The 16,596-nt window shown below is 46.5% G+C and overlaps 1 protein-coding gene across 8 annotated transcripts in view; it reads right to left on the bottom strand.

Moving 5' to 3' along the window:
* Mboat2 (membrane bound O-acyltransferase domain containing 2) overlaps window positions 1–16,596 on the bottom strand; it is a 121,969-nt gene that overhangs the window by 16,169 nt on the left and 89,204 nt on the right. For 5 of the 8 annotated variants that reach the window (XM_021661657.2, XM_021661666.2, XM_060366288.1 and 2 more), the window contains 4 exons: window positions 13,388–13,443; window positions 8,556–8,610; window positions 2,144–2,327; window positions 535–727 (listed from right to left, as the gene is read on the bottom strand). In XM_021661657.2, the coding sequence (XP_021517332.1) occupies window positions 535–727; window positions 2,144–2,327; window positions 8,556–8,610; window positions 13,388–13,443 (488 nt within the window). The remainder of the gene's footprint in view (window positions 1–534; window positions 728–2,143; window positions 2,328–8,555; window positions 8,611–13,387; window positions 13,444–16,596) is intronic. The other 3 variants (XM_060366292.1, XM_060366290.1, XM_060366289.1) reach the window with 1 other exon arrangement.

Genomic DNA, 16,596 nt, shown 5'->3' with positions numbered 1-16,596 from the left:
GTGTCACAGACCCTTCGTGAACTGACATGAGTTTGTACACTTTACTGGTGACATTCTGGTCATAATCTAATGAATCTAATGGTGTTGTAATGATAAGTGTAATAAAGTCATACTAAATGACAGGTACCCTGAAGACAGGAACTGTGCCATACATGTTAGGAGTCACTCAAGCTAGCATGGCATCTAGCATGCAACAGGCATTAGATAAGTACCTGTTACCACCTCAAGTATCCGCTCATTTTTGTCTTATGATAAAATGGGCCTTGAACATGGACTTGGAGGGTTTATTTCTTCACTAAAATTACTCTGACTGTTCGACTTGGTCTTTCTATATCCTCAAGAGGGCACTCTTGAGCTGGACGCAGTGGTGTGCTTGTAGGTTCAGCTACTGTCAAGGCTGAGGCAGGTGGGCTGCTTGCACTGGGAGGTTTGAGGGCAGCAGGTGCATTAAGGCATAGACACACACAGACACAGACACACACACACACACACACCACCCCAAGACACTGCTTGAAAAGTCTACATGCTACTTACCTAAGGTCCATGCAAAATAGTACTTAGGTCTGGCAGCCAAAAGAGAGACGTAGAGATAGGTGGCTCTGGCCGGCCACGACGCGGTGGCTCGGAAATGCTCGTCGATGTTGTACTCCACGGGTAGCAGGCTGGAGATGGTCAAGTGAAACAATAACGAGAGTCCACAGACTAAGAGCTTCTCCGTAACTGCTGCCTGGAGGGGAAGAGTCACAAGCCTCACAGGACTCTGTCTGCATTTTTTTGTACCCTGCCGCCGCCAGGCATACCCCGAATGCAGCAACAAACTCTAGCACCACCAAGGCAGGGTCTCTCGGTCAGATCCAGAGCTCCCGATACGGCTAGTCTTGCTGGCCAGCTTGCTCTGGGGATCTCCTGGGTCTGCCTTCCAGGGATGCAGTGACAGGCAGGTGGTGACACAACCATTACATGGGCTCTGGGGATCCAAACTAAGGTCCTCACACATGTGCAAGTGCTTTAGCCATCTCCCCAAACCCAGGAGCAAGAGTTTGACTGTAACTAATTAGGAAGAGAACACATCCAGAAAGGGAGAACCCAGTGTTTCCAATGGGCTCGATGAGGAGGACACAGAAGTCCATGAGGGGGCCTGCCATGTAAGACCCACCATCGGACAGCACTGTTTTCACTAAGGAATTGTCTTCTTTCTTTTAAAAGGTTTGGCATTTATTTCTTTTATGTGTATGACCGTTTCCCCTGTCTGTCTGCACATGCACTATGGGGCATCAGATTCCCTAAAAGTAGAGTTAGGAATTATCGTGAGCTACCATGTTGGTTCTGGACATCAAACCCAGGTCCTCTGCAAGAGCAGCCAGTGCTTGAAACCACTGAGCCGTCTCTCCGGCCCCTGACACAGATTTCTAACTTACATTTGTTCTTTTACCATGACTTGGCCTCTAGTAGATAACACTACTCAGTAGAGTATAAAGAATTGTTTGTCCTGAAAGATACTTACAAAGAAACAGATAAAGGCCAGGTGGCTGGTGCAGACATTTAACTCTGGCTACTTGGGGAAGGCAGGGAAACCACAAGTTCAAGGCCAGGCTTCAGAGTGAGGTCACTGTCAGCTTCCTGAATTAGTAAGATCTGTCTCAACAATGACAAGGGTTGGAGAGGTGCTCGGCAGCTTAGTTCTGTTGCTCCGGGGGACCCAAGTTCGGTCCCAGAACCCACCTCGGGCAGCTCAGCACTGTCTCTACTCTAGTGGATCCCGTACTTTCTTTTGCCCCCCATGGGTACCTTGCACACGGGACACATTCAGACACAAAAATAGTTTAAAAACAATAAAGGCAAAAAAAAAAAAAAAATGGGAATGGAAAACAGTGATGCAACTCAGGAGTGGAATTATTTGCCTTAATACATTAGAACAAGGCCCCGGCAAGGCTCTGATTCAATCCCTAACAACACACACACACACACACACACACACACACACACACGCTCATGCATACACACATGAAGAAAGGAAAAAAAAAAAAGAAAGAAAGAAATTGATGGGGAAATTAAGCCAAGTGAAAACATTAGACTTTTTTTCCCCAGAAAACCAGACAGACAAGCAGAAGCTATAAATCACAGATGAATCTCTTGCCCTTACGTTTGGAGACGGATCTGCCCTTTCATGTTGCTGCTCTTCTTTTCCATTCTCACTGGACTGTGCCACGTGGGATGGCCTGCCTTCAATGAAAGTAATGTAGTCTTTGTAAGAGCAGAGCGGGCCTGCCAGGATGCCCATGAAGTTACAGGTATAACTTACATACTCCAGCAGACTTGGCATGCGCCTGCAATGAGAAGATACACTTGTGAGGTGTGGCAGGAGCTTTCAGGGCGACCCACAGAGATGACAGTCCTGTGCTCACTACCACTGCTGTTTCCAAAATAAAAGACGCCTTGGCTTTCACCTGCATCGGTGTAAGGATTCGGGAGGCTGCAGCGGAGTGATTCTCAGTTTGTTTGAATGGTGTGCTGTTCAGTTTGAGCTTTCGATTTGACATAGTATACACTCACCTGGGAAGAGAGCCTTCATGAAGAATTCTGTAGATCAGGTTGGCCTGTGAGGGAGCATCTTGACCGTTAGTTTATGTAGGAAGACCCAGCCCATCGTGGGGGGGAGCAATGTTCCCTAGGAGGGGAGTCCTGAATGACCCACTCAGAAGGAAGCTAGCTGAGAGAGAGTGAGTGTCTGCATGTATTTCCCCCTCTCTTTACTGTGGGGTGATGTGAATAGCTGCTGTGAGCTCCAGCTACTGCTACTGCAACTTCTGTGCTAGGCTATCTGTGTCCTGGTTGAACTTTTCTTTTGTCCAGGTGACACAAGCTAGAGTTATCTGGGTTATCTCAACCACAGTTGAGAACATTCTTCCAAAAACTCATCTGTACGCAATCCCGTGGGACATTCTCTTAGTTACTGACTGATGTGGGAGGCCCCAGCCCATTGTGGTCAGTGCGACCCCTGGGCAGGCAGGCGATCCTGGGGTGTATAAGCAGGCTGAGCAAGCCACGAGGAGCAAGTCAGTAAGTCACTCACTCCCCCATGGTCTCTGCATCGGCTCCTGCCTCCAGGCTCTGGCCTGTGTTCCTGTCTGTATTTCCTCTGTGGAGTGTGATCTGAAAGCTATACGATGAAACAAGTTGTTTTGATCATGATATTTTATAACAGTAATAGAAACCCTAACTGAGACAAACTACAATCCGGAATTATGGGCCAAATAACCCCCCCTCTCCTCTATCTTGCTTTTTGTTGAGAGAGAGCAATAAAAATGAAACTAGAACAGTAGGGGATTTCCATAAAGATCTTTACAAGCAACGACAGAGGGTTTTCACTTAGGTTTTTCATAATGAAGAAATGTAAAATGACCGTGATGTGCCATAAGAAATCATCTCTCCCTTCTCATTTGCCTGGTCATTCAACAAATGCATGCTGCAGACAGACCAGTTAGCAAATGCATGTATGGAGTTATAGACCAGTTGTAAAATACAGACTATATATATATATATATATTAAGATATATGTGCATTTATAGTAATATATGTAATCTTCAGAGATGCTAAGTGCCACAGAGGAAGGGGTCTCTTGTCACTGAGTCAGAAAAACCCCTTTGGTGAAGCACATCTGGGCAGAGGCTAACCAGAGCGAGTGCTGTACAACCCCATGTTGTACAGGTGATGATGAGGGCACAGGTGGAGTACACTCAGTGATAGCAGGACTGACAACACAACATGAAGACACAGACAGGAGAAAAGGTGCTAACTGAGGTAAGATCAGGTTTTCCAGAAAACTCTTATTCTGGAGCTCCCCTCCCAACCAGTTCCAGAGCGTCAGGACCTCTGGAACTGGAGTTACAGGTGGTTGCACCACCATGTGGGTCCTGGGAACTGCACCGGGGTCCTCTGCAAGAGCAGTAAATGCTCTTAACTGCTCAGCCATCTCTCCAGCCTATTTTAGTTTTTTGAGACAGTCTTGCTCCATAGTCCAGTGTCTCACTCTGGTTCAGGTCGGCCTGGAACTCCTAATTGTCCTTTTACTTCAGCCTCCTAGTGACTGGGATTACAAGGGTAAACAAACCACTATCCTTGGCCATCCTATTCCTTTTTAAACTTTCAAGCCAGGGCCTCATTATATAGCCCAACCCAGGCTGGAACAAACCTACATTTTCTGTCTTGGTCACATTCTTGTTTTTATACTGGGACAGGGTTGAAAGTTGCCCAGGCTGACCCTGACCTTGTGGTCCTTGTGCTTCCAGCATCTAAGTGCTGGGGTACAGGCAGGCACCATGGTGCCTATGAGACAAGATTCTTCTCAGTCACAAAATTTCCTGAAGAAAGTTCTGGCTCAACTGCCAAGCAAACTGTCACTTTAACACTTCAGTCCTTGCCTTTACTTATCACATGAAAGACTTGCTGATTTGCTTTGTCCCCTGACATCAACTGTGTGTTGCTTTAGGTCAGCTAGGTGTTCTTAGCCTCACCTCACTGAGGGTCAGTATTTCTTTGCTGCACCTGGAAGATGGCAGCCCTTCCAGACTCCCGACAACCAGAAGTGTCTCCAGACATGCTCAAATGGCTCCTGGGCTACTTAGGAGATGGGAGCATGAGAAGCATACAAAGTTCTCAGCCTTAGAGCCTTGTACTTGGGGTAGGGAGAGGGCCGATGAAAGCAAACAGCACATATATTATGAAGAAGGCAGGGCAGGGCTAGGGGGAAGGAGGCTTTAGATGGGTAGCCAACGTGGTTAAAGAGGGAGTGGTTGGGTGTGGTGTTACACACCTATCATCCTAGTCCTTGGGAGGGATGCCGGGATGGAAAGTTTGAAGTCAACCTGACCTACAAAATGAAACCTTGTTCTCTCACCCCCCAAACAAGATAAGGAAGGAATAGGTAAACTGAGGCAAGGCTGTGGAGCTCCAGGCTTCTTTCTCAGGAGGATGCTGTGGTCAGAACTCAGGGAGTTTTGTTACATTGGGAAAGCACTGGGGTTGTTATCAGGGAAGAGACAAACAAAACAAAAGAAAACAAAACAAAACAAAAACCATCCAAAGCCTCTTCAAAAAATTTCTGGGGATGAGGAAATGGCTCAGTAGGTAAACATGCTTGTTATGTAAAGCAAGAGAACCTAAGTTCAAATCTCCAGCGCCCACATAAAGACAGAGCTGGGCACGGCCACACATGTGTGTGACACCTGTGTGCAATGAGAACGGAAGACAGAAACTAGATAGGCAGCTCAGGGCAGGAACTCTAACGCACATGTTCCAAAAACATTTTTGGTTCTCTGGTTGGGAATGGCAGAAGGAAGCCCGGCTCCTCACCTTCTTAGAAGACAGTAGCCCTGCCTGGGGCTGTGTACAACCAGTCCAGACAATAAATGACCCTCAGGTCATTATTGAACTGGAGTTCTCAACTTCCAAATGGGTTACATCAACTCTTCAACTTTAGCCTGTCTCCCAAATGATTTTAGGGTTACCTCTTTAGAGGGTGTGATGACACCGTGGCAGCAAAGGCCCATAGAAGGAAATCTGGTTCCTTCTGGTCATGTGGATCAAAGTTCTGACCTGGGAGGAGACCTAACCTTCCATGCTACCAAAACCATAAAAGAGTTAACCAGATGGGTTAGTCAATCACCTGACTAAGGGGCCATGCTAGAAAAGCAGGCTCACCTTGAGCCACGCTAAAAAGACCTGCTTCGCCTTCCGAGAATTCCCATCCCTAGCCACCTGGAGGTTCAGTTGGGTCTATGTAGCTTTCTGCAGAAAAGTTTAACTTTTCCTTTCCCCCTTCTCTTTCTGAGGCTGGCCAGAACCTAAGTATGCTCTTTTTTTGTTTTTTGTTTTTTGTTTTTTTTTCCCATACAGACTCTTATTCTGGAGCTCCCCTCCCAACCATGCACACTTAATATTGACATTCTGCTCTGGCTTGCATATGTCATGCACACACACAACATACACATACACACACAGAATCAATGGACCCAACCTAGAAAGTCTGCTATAGAAGGCAGGAGAAAGGTAAACGGGAAAGCAGCCTCCTAGACCTAGAGGAGGACCAGGATGACAACAGTGGTGTGGAGAGAAGCAGCCAGACTGGAGACAATTGGAAGGTCACTGGACTTGCTAGTGGAATGGACGTGCAGTAAGAAAACGAAGTCTGCTTATGCTCCTTCTCAGCCCTCAGGAGGACATGATGCAAGCAAGGGCCATGGTGGAGGAAGACATGACAGGGGACAGAGAGAAAGCAGAGGCTGCATTTTGAACAGACCTACTGCTCTCCAGGTGAGGACATTGAGCTGACAGTGGAGACAGGAAGCTGGAGATGAGGGAGAGGGCTGAGTAGGAATGTGCAGCTGGTGGCCTTATGCCTCCGGACCATGTAAACGCACTTAGGGAGAGCTGAGAAGTTCACGTCTAAGTTCTGGGGTACAGTAACAGACAGGACAGACAGGAGAGGGGCAGAGGGTTGAGGGAGGAGGCAGAGACCAAGAAAAGCAGAAGAACGTGGTGTCCGGGAATCCAGCGAGGGGCAATGCAGGACTGGTGATGCCTGCATCCACTGTCGTTGATCACCATGCCAACAAGGCTGACAACAAAGGGCAACCAAGAAAGAAAGGAAATCCATGACCGCAGGGAGCAGAGGAGAAAAGAGAGCTACTGCAGAGAAGTGATGGGGGGGGGCTAGCCGCGACTGTGTGACAATGCTATCCTCTTCCTGAGAAGCTGATAATGACCCTGCCAAGAGAAGAAAAACATGGACCTGACTGAGGTCGGAGGCGAGATGCCAGCAGCCCTACACTGAATTATGGGCAGTTAAAACCCAGAAGTAGAAAAGGAAGGGTTCCGTTACAGCTTCGGGGAGCTTGGTGGTTTCACGATTATAGAATGACAGAGGGTGAGGAACCTGGGCCCAGCCGCCCTTGGCAGTGACTCCCAGCAGGCGGCCTCGTGCAGCTCTTGTCAGTATCTTATTTGCCCGCTCTGCTGACTGACCCTGGTCTATAGATCACCCGGGCTGTTCTGGGGGTCAGGGTGTCAAGCAGCACACAGTAACCTACGTGCTGTAGGCGTGGGAAAGGGGGAGGTACCTTAATGAACAATTTTCTGTTACTGAGGAAAAGAGGTAAGACATTTAAGCTTTCAGTCATGAGTAGGGGTTGTAGTGCTGGAATTCTGGAGAAAGGAGAATATAAAATCTTTTCAGAGAGACAGAATTAAGAAAATGTAGTTGCTTTGTTATTGACACAAAGGACCATGATTTTTTTTTTAAGATTTAATTTTATTCCCCATGTATGAGTGTTTTACCCACATGTATGTGTGTACCATCTGTGTGCCTGGTACCCAAATAAGTCAGAAGAGGGTGTTATATCCCCTGGAGTTGGAGTTAAAATTGGTGTCAAGCCACCACGTGGGTGCTGGGGACCAACCTTATCCTCAGCAAAAACAGCAACTGCTAAGCCATTGCTCTAGCGCCAAAAACCATGATTAAAAGAGAGAGAGAGAAAGAGGAATGTAGCCAGCAAGAGTTAGTGTCTTTATACTCAGCTTCCTTCCGCTCTTCAGGCAGGTAGAGAGAATTGGGGTTAGCTGGGACTGGCCATTTGCCAGGTGGTTGCTTGAGAGGGAAAAAGAATCAAAGCCGATGTTTGTAAATGTCAGTGTCTGGGCTAGTCCAAGGACAGGGAAAAGTCAAGAACCAATCAGACTGTGTGGTGGTTTGAGTAGGCATGGCCCCCACAGACTCATGTGCGTTTGAATGTTTGGTCCTAATACTGCCCTATAGTGGCACTATTAAGAGTGTGGCCTTGTTGAATAAAGTGTGTCACTGTGGAGGTGAGCTTTAGGGTCTCCTATACTCAAGCTATGCCCAGTCTGGCATGGTCTCCTGCAGCTGCCTGGGGATCAAGATTAGATCTCAGCTCCTTCCCCAGCACCATGTCTGCCTGCACGCTGCCATGCTTCCCACCAAGATGATAATGGAGTAAGCCTCTGAAACGTAAGCCAGCCCCAATTAAATGTTTTCCTTTGTAAGAGCTGCCATGGTCATGGTGTCTCTTCACAGCAATGACACCCTAACTCCGACAGACTGCTTATCAAATAGTATATCCAATGGCTGTGAGCTGCTCTGTGGAGACTGGCCATAGAGAGGAGGGGGAGCCCCAGAGAAGATGTGCAGAGGTGTCCTTGCAGTCAAAAGGGTCAGCAGTGGTGCACATCTGGGTACTGTCTCATTCTTCTAGCAGCTGCACCTTCACTAATTTTGTATTTAGAAACAATTACGCCAAAGGAATTGTTCTTTTTAAGGAAAGGTGCTACGTCAATACACCAGCCAATCCCTGCTGTCCAGTCACTGCCTGTGAGCAGCAGCTGCTGTTACGAGCAGCCATCACTACAACCTCGGGCAAGCCGTCCATCTTTGAGGGTCCCACAGAGGAAAAACCTGGCGGGCCTGTGCAGGGGGCAGAAAGTTGGTTTCCATGACCCAGTGAAGTGCCACAGGCCCTGGGAGATCTAAGGACACATACCTCACAGCCAGTCCCCTCTGCGACGGAGTCAGTTCTTCATCCTTTCGAAACATCCCTGGGAATCAGAAAGAGGCACTTTTGTGAGTTATGTTATCTCTCAAGAATGGGCCTTGCCTCATTTGAAATTCGTGCCATCGTCCACGTTTGGGCCCAGTGATTGTCTCTTTCTTTCCCATGTCAACACAAATCCAGTCATAAACTGGATCACCAAGTGGTCCAACCCGCCTTGCCCTACGTATGCTAAGTATTACAAATGGGGAGATGAAATTATTCGTCTGTAGGAAATTATCACTGATTAGAAAAATACCCGAAATTAATCCATTTTAACTTACAAATTTGCTGTCCTTAACACAAAGAGCTATGGCTTTTAAAAAAGAGACATCAGAACTCCGTAAGGATTTCAGTGACTAAACTTTAGCGCCATGGACTAGACATTCAACACGGCGGTGGTGCTCTGGTTCTCACGCAATGCCAGTGGTTAAAGATGGAACCATATGTCATCTTTACCCATCTAGTTTGTCTGTTGTCTCAACCAGCAGGCTATCGCTACAGCAAAGCACCAGCTTACTAGATCCACATGCTTCAAAAATAAAAAAAAAAAAATGAGTAAATGAATAAATACTAGATTTAATGACCAAAGGGAGAGTAAATTAAGCAAATACACTTAGAAGCATTTGTAGGAAATAAAACCCAAAGACATATTTCAAGACATTACAAGACACTGAGATACAGACAAAACCTAGGGAAAACAATGAAAGAAACAGAGACAACCAATTAACATACACATTGTTAATACCCTGATTAATTATGAAAACATAATTAGTTAAGAAATGTCTGGGAGGCCAAAGCAGAATGATGTCAAGTTCAAGATCAGCCTCAACTACAACAACAAAAACCAAAAGCACCAAAAATGTTAAAAGAACAAGCTGACATTTTTACATAGGACACAGAACTTTAAGAGGCTCTTACTTACACCACGTGATCTCAGTTATGTAACAGACACACATTGGAATGAATGACACATGTACATAAGACAAAGATGCTGCGAGAATTACAACTTCCTTAAGACACTCTGAACGAATGTGAAGGACCATGTCATACTCCTGTAAACTGGTGGAACAAAGACCCGAAAAACATTTCTCTCCTCTGGTCCTAGACAATGCCCCGACCGCCACCCCGTGCCTTCAGTCTAAGGAAATAATCAAGGGTGTCATCTGAAATTATGACCAGGACCATCACAACCTCATGCATAATGGCAAAAAGAAAAATAAATCACCTATATGTTCAATATTTAGGGAAGGGAAGATAATTGCTTATCTATTTTGACAACAATGAAGAAAAAAATCGGGGTCTGGATTGGTGGGTCGGCAGTTTACAGAATTGGCTGTTCCTGCAGAGGAGCCAAGTTCAACTCCCAGCACCCACTCTTGGTGGCTCACAACATCCGTAACTCCAGTCCTAGGGGTTCTGGTACCCTCTTCTAGTCACCACAGTCACAGCACGCACGTGACACAGACACAAGCAGGCAGAACACTTGTTTGATATGCATAAATAAAAGTAAATCTATTTTGAAAAATAAGAAAAAAAAAAACAACCCAGATCCATGAAAAAGATGGAGGTCAAGGTGACTGAGAAGGTGCTCTGACTCTCAGGGAAACTTTGCCAGAGGTGGGATTCCTCATCTTTTCCTTAGAGTTCTTTATATTTTCAAGTTTCCTTAAAGGGGCATGCACCTACTTTTGGGAACTACACAGTGGAAACAAGAGCGAACCCCAGCAATCAGACCTAAGAGAGGAGCACAAGGACCTCAGAGGGCTGCTGCCAACTTCCACACTCTCTGTCCTCCCCACTAGACAGGCCGGCTCCTTCCATATGAGCGAGGGCTACCTGAGAACACGAGGCTCCGTGTTCTTTTGAAAACCTTTCCCCTCCCTCCTTACTTCCTTCCTTTTACTAGCAAATGGGCAAGTTAACAGTCATTTGTGGTGCCAAGTGCTGCTACATACACAGTTTTTGTCATGTTTTATTCAGTATTTCTTTGTGTGTAGGAATACCCAGTCATGCTTGACAGGCCAGAGGCCAATGTCCAGCATCTTCCACTGTTCTCCATAGCCGTTTGTTTTGTTTTGTCGTGTTTTGTTTTTTGAGACAGGGGTCTCTCAGTGAACTTACATACAGCCCATTATTTTGGCTAGACTGGCTACCCAGCAAAGGCCTTGGAGCTTCCTGTCTGAGCTCCATAGTTGCTGGAGTTTCGGGTATAGGTTCCCATGCCAAGCTTTAGTGGATGTTGGAGATCTGAACTCAGATCCTCGTGCTATCTCCTCATTCCCCGCTGTGCAGCATTTCTAAGGGTCTGGTATAGTGTGGGGCTTTCGTGCCAATGCACCCTGCTATGTTGACCTAGAAGGTCATTAGCATTTCAAACTGCAAACCAACCAAGGAAAATAAATATATAGGTTAGAGGAAATCATCTTTATAGAATAATTTTGTCCACAAGCTCAGCTTTTGCCTTAGTTCAAAATTTGGGTACTCAGAAATAGAATGACAAAATAAGTGTGTGGGGGGGATTAAATTAAGATATATTTTAAGCTAGCACTACAGTTCAGTCTAAAATAAGAAACAGACTCATTATAGCCTCTTATCAAGTACAAGTGCCCAGTTGGGCTAATATACTCCTATGTGAAGTGAAATCCAGAAAGCTGTAGCAAAAAACCAAACCAAACAAACAAAAAAGACCTACCCCGTCCCACACCCACTAGGGGGCGTGTCAGCCATCATAACCAAACACACTGCCACCTTGTGCCATCCTTCAGTGCTGAGACCTCAGTAACCTCCTGCACACAGCTTAAAACAAGAATAGGGAAGGAAGCTGGATTCTGTAAGGGGAGCAAGATGTCTCAAAAACCACACCTAGAAGTTTCCCAAGATAAATAAAACAGCATCTGCTTCCCGAAGCTGCCATTGGACTGGCAGCTGAGAACCAGCCCCGGAGAGTCCAGACCCAGAGTTCACATGGCCTGCTGCCACTACGCTCAGTTGGGCCTGCCTACAAGTAGGATCCATTGCTGGCGCCGGGAGCTCGGCAGGCACACGGTCGCTGCACCGAGACAGGTGTTCCCTAGGCTGCAACTGTCTGTGCCAACAGGATTTCTTCTCAACATCTGCTTCCCCGCCAGGAATTTGCCACTTTGACACTTGCCAGGCACTGGTGTCTGCTTGACCAGCCCCTGGCCAGCACACAGGGCCCCAGCTCTGATGAACTTCCTGGCAGAGGACGCATCACAGGTGTTCGCATACTTGCTGCTGGGGATCCAGGGTTCCCCCTGCCTCCCCTGGGAGGAGACTCTAAAAAGCTTGTTCCCGGCTTTTTCTGGACCTCACTCACTACAGGCATGTCAGTCATGCACTGTTTGGAACCTTGGCTGGAGTAAAACTTAGCCAGCAACACATGCACCCTGAGACCAAGCTATCGATGGACATAGAGTGCTCAGTACGGACAAGAGCGTCCTCTCTTGTAAGAGTCACCGAGGAAACGAGACCAGCTTGAAGCATAAGGTAGAGGGTAGCGGCTCTCCAAGATGGAAAGCTTCGATTTGCAGGAAGAGTCATCATGTGCAAAGCTAAAGAACCTGAGCTCTTCAAACAAGGCAAGGCTAATCAAAACCTGCTTGCTAGATCTATGTCAAAGGCCAGATTACAGAACAGGCTCTGTTCCATATATATTACAGCAGGTGCTTCTAGACCTATAGACAGATGACATTCCTGCCCCATGATGCTCCTACAGTCACCTTCTAGAGCCCGAGGGGAGACCTGTCAGTGTGACACATGCATCGTAGGATCTAACCTCATCTACCACATTCACAGTATGTGCTTCATGACCACAGTACCAGGGTCTTGGAACCTCTGCCCCCATCACCATTCAGAACGCAAGAACTACAAGACATGTCCATGAGCCATAAAGCACAAAAAGACACCCCCTCCCCCCGGAGTGGGTCTGACCATGAACACGGAGGTGAAAGGCCCAAAGCAGATGCAGGAGATGTGGCGTGTGGGTCCCCTCAGGCCACCCCACGCCTCACCCTGCCGCCTCTGGGAGTACTGCTCTGCTTCCTGAAGGGCAGAAAGGAGAGCTGCGGCTGAACACGTGGGGATGGAACACGGACCAGTGATTACGAGAAGGAAATCTGGTCCTTCTGTCCACGTCTCCTAAGAAGAAGCGGGTAACTTTGATCATCAGTAGCAAAGCGGAAGAGGAGGAAAACTCCTCCTTGCCCTGGAGTCCTGGCAAGGCTGTGCCCTGCTAATATGTGGAGCCTGGGCTGGGCGTGGGCACAGGACTCGGGAGTACTGCACATATGTGGGGACAGACAGGCGACCCTTTGAGCAGAGTTGTTCGTTCTACCTCTGAGTAACCCAAGCTAACACCCAAGGAGTCTCGACTGCTGCCACTTCCTATATCCACTTATTAAACATAGAAAACAGGAGCATATTTACACTAAAAGTCTATGAAGACACGTGTGTGTATGGATGTGAACACAAAGGGTTAGGGAAGGAGAAGTATACAGGTTTCAATATAAATATAAGACAAAATAGGTCTTGACTGAGACCAAAGGTCTGTTATATGGGTCATATGACTATTTTGCTTTTTATCACTGAACTGAATTAAAAATCAAGAGAAAACACAGGGATTGGGGGAAGCACATTTTCATCATCTTAAACAAAGCTAGCTGTTTCTCCATTCCTTCCTTCCCTTTCACTTTAGAGAACAGACTTAGGGTAATTTCTCAAGGCTCTTGCCAGTGATGAACAATTAACTTCCGGATTCTTACCGTCATGAATTTCGAAAGCCAAACTAGTGATCTTCTGGGTAATGATCATCATTGGGCTGTGACGAAACAAAAGTAGATATTTTAAGTAGAGAATGTTATAGCAACATGTACGACACAGGAAAAAGGCTCTACTCTGATCACATGACAATAAAAAGCTGAAGTTTCTACCATATCAAAAACTTGCAGGGGATTTTTAAGAGTTAACAACTTGGGGGTCTTTTTGTGTTCAGGAAGTATGAGAGAGAGAAATCAAGGCTTTCTTTCTCTGCAGCTTTAAACAGCAAATAAAAAGAGGACCCCATGCCTAGAAATAACCCTCTGTGAGCCAGCCTCCTTCAACTTTTGCATCCTGAGATGTGGTCAGAAGTGCAGGGACATTGGATAAGCTTGTGACTAAGCGCCTCCTCCAACATTCCCCTGGGCCTGCAGCCCAAGGCTGAACATCAAAGAGAACAGAAGATGCCTGAAAAAGAGGGATAAGCAGAAAATTAAAGGAGTTTGGGTGAGAAGTGTAAGAGGGGAAGAGCCAAATGGCAAGAAGGAAACAAGAAGAATGAAAGAGCAGAATGCCATCTCTATGCTGATAGCAGGGCACGCTAATGCCAGCCACCCAGAACTGAGAAGCCTGGCATCTGTTAAAGAAAAGAGAATTTTTTGCACATATTACAGGAAATGGCAGTATTTCTCCTACATGTTGTAAGAATTCTAACGCAACGGCTAACTTGGAGGAGAGACAAATCATCAAATAATAATACTGCACCGCATTACACCTCACCCCTCACAGCACTGGCTTACAGACGGCTGTTCAACTTTCTGAAATGTCAGTAAAATTGGAAGATCAGAAGTTACATTTGCCAACAGGCAGAACATGTGCTCCACATGCTGGGATTGCTAGGAACCTCACCGCGCCATCCTCGCAAAGCCTCCCAAAGAGGACCACATGGAGTTACTGTTTGGGCATCCAGGGTCAGTTGGTCGTGAGGGGTAGAGGCTCAGACTTCATGTGGTGAGATGCTGATACTGATTCTCCATCAGCCACACTTCACAGAGCAGAGGCTGCACTGCTTCACAGTGTGTGCACAGTGGAGGAAGGTCTTGCTTTCCACATCTCACTCTGGAATCAGGTTCACAGCTCCAAGGGGCAAGGTCCAAGAACTCAAGCTCCAAGGGGCAAGGTCAGATGAGGGCTGCTCTTCAATTCCTCAAGAGGGAAGGATTTCTCTTGGCTCCCTCAAAAGCCAGTTCTTACAGTTACCTAGGAAATTGTTGCTCAGCTGGCCTTATCCCCCAGGTTGCTCTGCACACAGGCTGCCTATCTCTTCGGCCTTGCAAGGCATCCTTCATGTCCTTGAGGACCATACAAATGCCCTGAGATTTCCATCTCCTCTGGGAAAAGACTCATTGTTCTCACCCTGCCAGATTCTAGTCATAATGAATTACAAAATCCCATTTAGTAATAAACAGAAAATCCAATGCACATGTAATTAAAACAAACTGATAGAAAAAAATGGCTGAATTTATGTGATGGCTACACAATGACATATTCAGCCATGGCTATCATATGTAACATGTCCAAGAGATGCAGTTTGTATGTTTTGAGTGTCTGTCCTTACAGCACTCACTATGCTTGTGAACCCTTCATGTAACTTCTATTCATGAGGAGCGAAGGATGCTGAATCTCGCAGGACCACACCCTGGTCTGGGAGGCTGCACAGTGCTTGGGTGTGCAGCTGATGCCTAAAAAGACAGGAAGAGGGTGGGAGAGACCCCAGTACCAGATTCTGAGCATGTGCACCCCATCTGAGCTGTTCTTCCCGGAGTCACTCTGCAAGGACAGCAGCAATGGTGACCATCTGCCCCAGGTGCTGCCTTTTGTTTTCAGCTGTGGCAATCCCCTGCCTCTGGCTCAGCCTGCTCCCAGGAGCACAGAGAACATGAGTCCACGGCAACCGTGGAGGAGTGTGTTGTGAATGAAGATAAGAAAGGATTGCAAGAAATTTCAGAATGGATGAATGGATTAAAGAGAGTTAAAGGAAGCTGGTGAGAAACAGAAATTGACAAACTCAACACAGAGCATGAGCGCAGCTGAGAGACAGGAGGAGAGATGGGAGGGGGAGCATGGGATAGAGAGAAGACAAGAAATGTGTCAAAATCCTCACCTTCTCAGGACAGAACCTGCTATACAGAGAAACCACCATTAGAGAAACTAGCACAACCATCAGGAGCAGGTGCAGCGTTTTCCTCAACTGCACACAATTTGTAAGTATCCATTCTAGAGCACTCAGTGTGGTCACTGCACCTTTACTGACATGTTTTAACTGTTGATTTCATATCAAAGGGCACTCCCCATTACCTACTCCCTTCCCATGTCCACGAATATGGCATAGCCTGCCAAGCAAGGCAAAGAACCTTCTGTCTATCCTAGGGCATGCAGGGAAGCAGCCTCAGGACTCCAAGGGAGAGGTCAGGGCCTGGATGAGACCTCTCCTAATTTTCTACGTGACAACATCGCTGTCTTAGTGGGAGGCAGCTAGGAATGCAGGAAAACAGGCTGCCACTCTCAAGTAAATACATAACTGACGGAACAGTCTTTAGCTAACACAAAGACACTCCTTCAAACTAAGGAAGTTCTTATCTTGTTTGTATGAGTGTTTGTCTGCATGTATGTAGTACACCACGTGAATGCAGTGTCTGTAAAGACGGAACGGAGATGTCAGCTCTCTGGGACTGGAGTTGCAAATGGTTGTGTGCCACCATGTTGGTGCTGGAAATGGAATCTGTGTCCTATGTAAGGCCACAAGTGCTCTTGGGCTAAGAATCATCACTCTGTCCTCCGAATCAAGGCGTAAAAAGCGAAAAAACAAAACAAACAAACAAACAAACAAACAAAAAACAACAAAAAAGAAAAAAAACCACTCTGGACTTTCTGATATAAAAAAGATGGGAAAAGTTTTTTGTTGTTGTTGTTGTTTTAAGTATACATTTCTCTACAAAGAATGAGAATAGAATCATTTGGTCTTATCTAAAATTCTCTACTGTAGTTGACAGTACTAGAGAAGGGAGGTTTAAAATGAATGAATACTTTCCGCACTGTCTCACTATCTCTTAGAGATGGCTATTAAAGATGAACTCAAATGATGCTTGCCTATTAATGTCCCAGTAACTACAAGCACCTATCTTCTAATAGCTCAGTAACTAGCAGGACAGCC

This window comes from Meriones unguiculatus, chromosome 1 (assembly GCF_030254825.1).
Source record: "Meriones unguiculatus strain TT.TT164.6M chromosome 1, Bangor_MerUng_6.1, whole genome shotgun sequence".
NCBI classification, from domain to species: Eukaryota; Metazoa; Chordata; class Mammalia; order Rodentia; family Muridae; genus Meriones; species Meriones unguiculatus.
The sequence above is the reverse complement of the archived record's forward strand: the minus strand, read 5'-3'. Positions and strand labels throughout refer to the sequence as shown.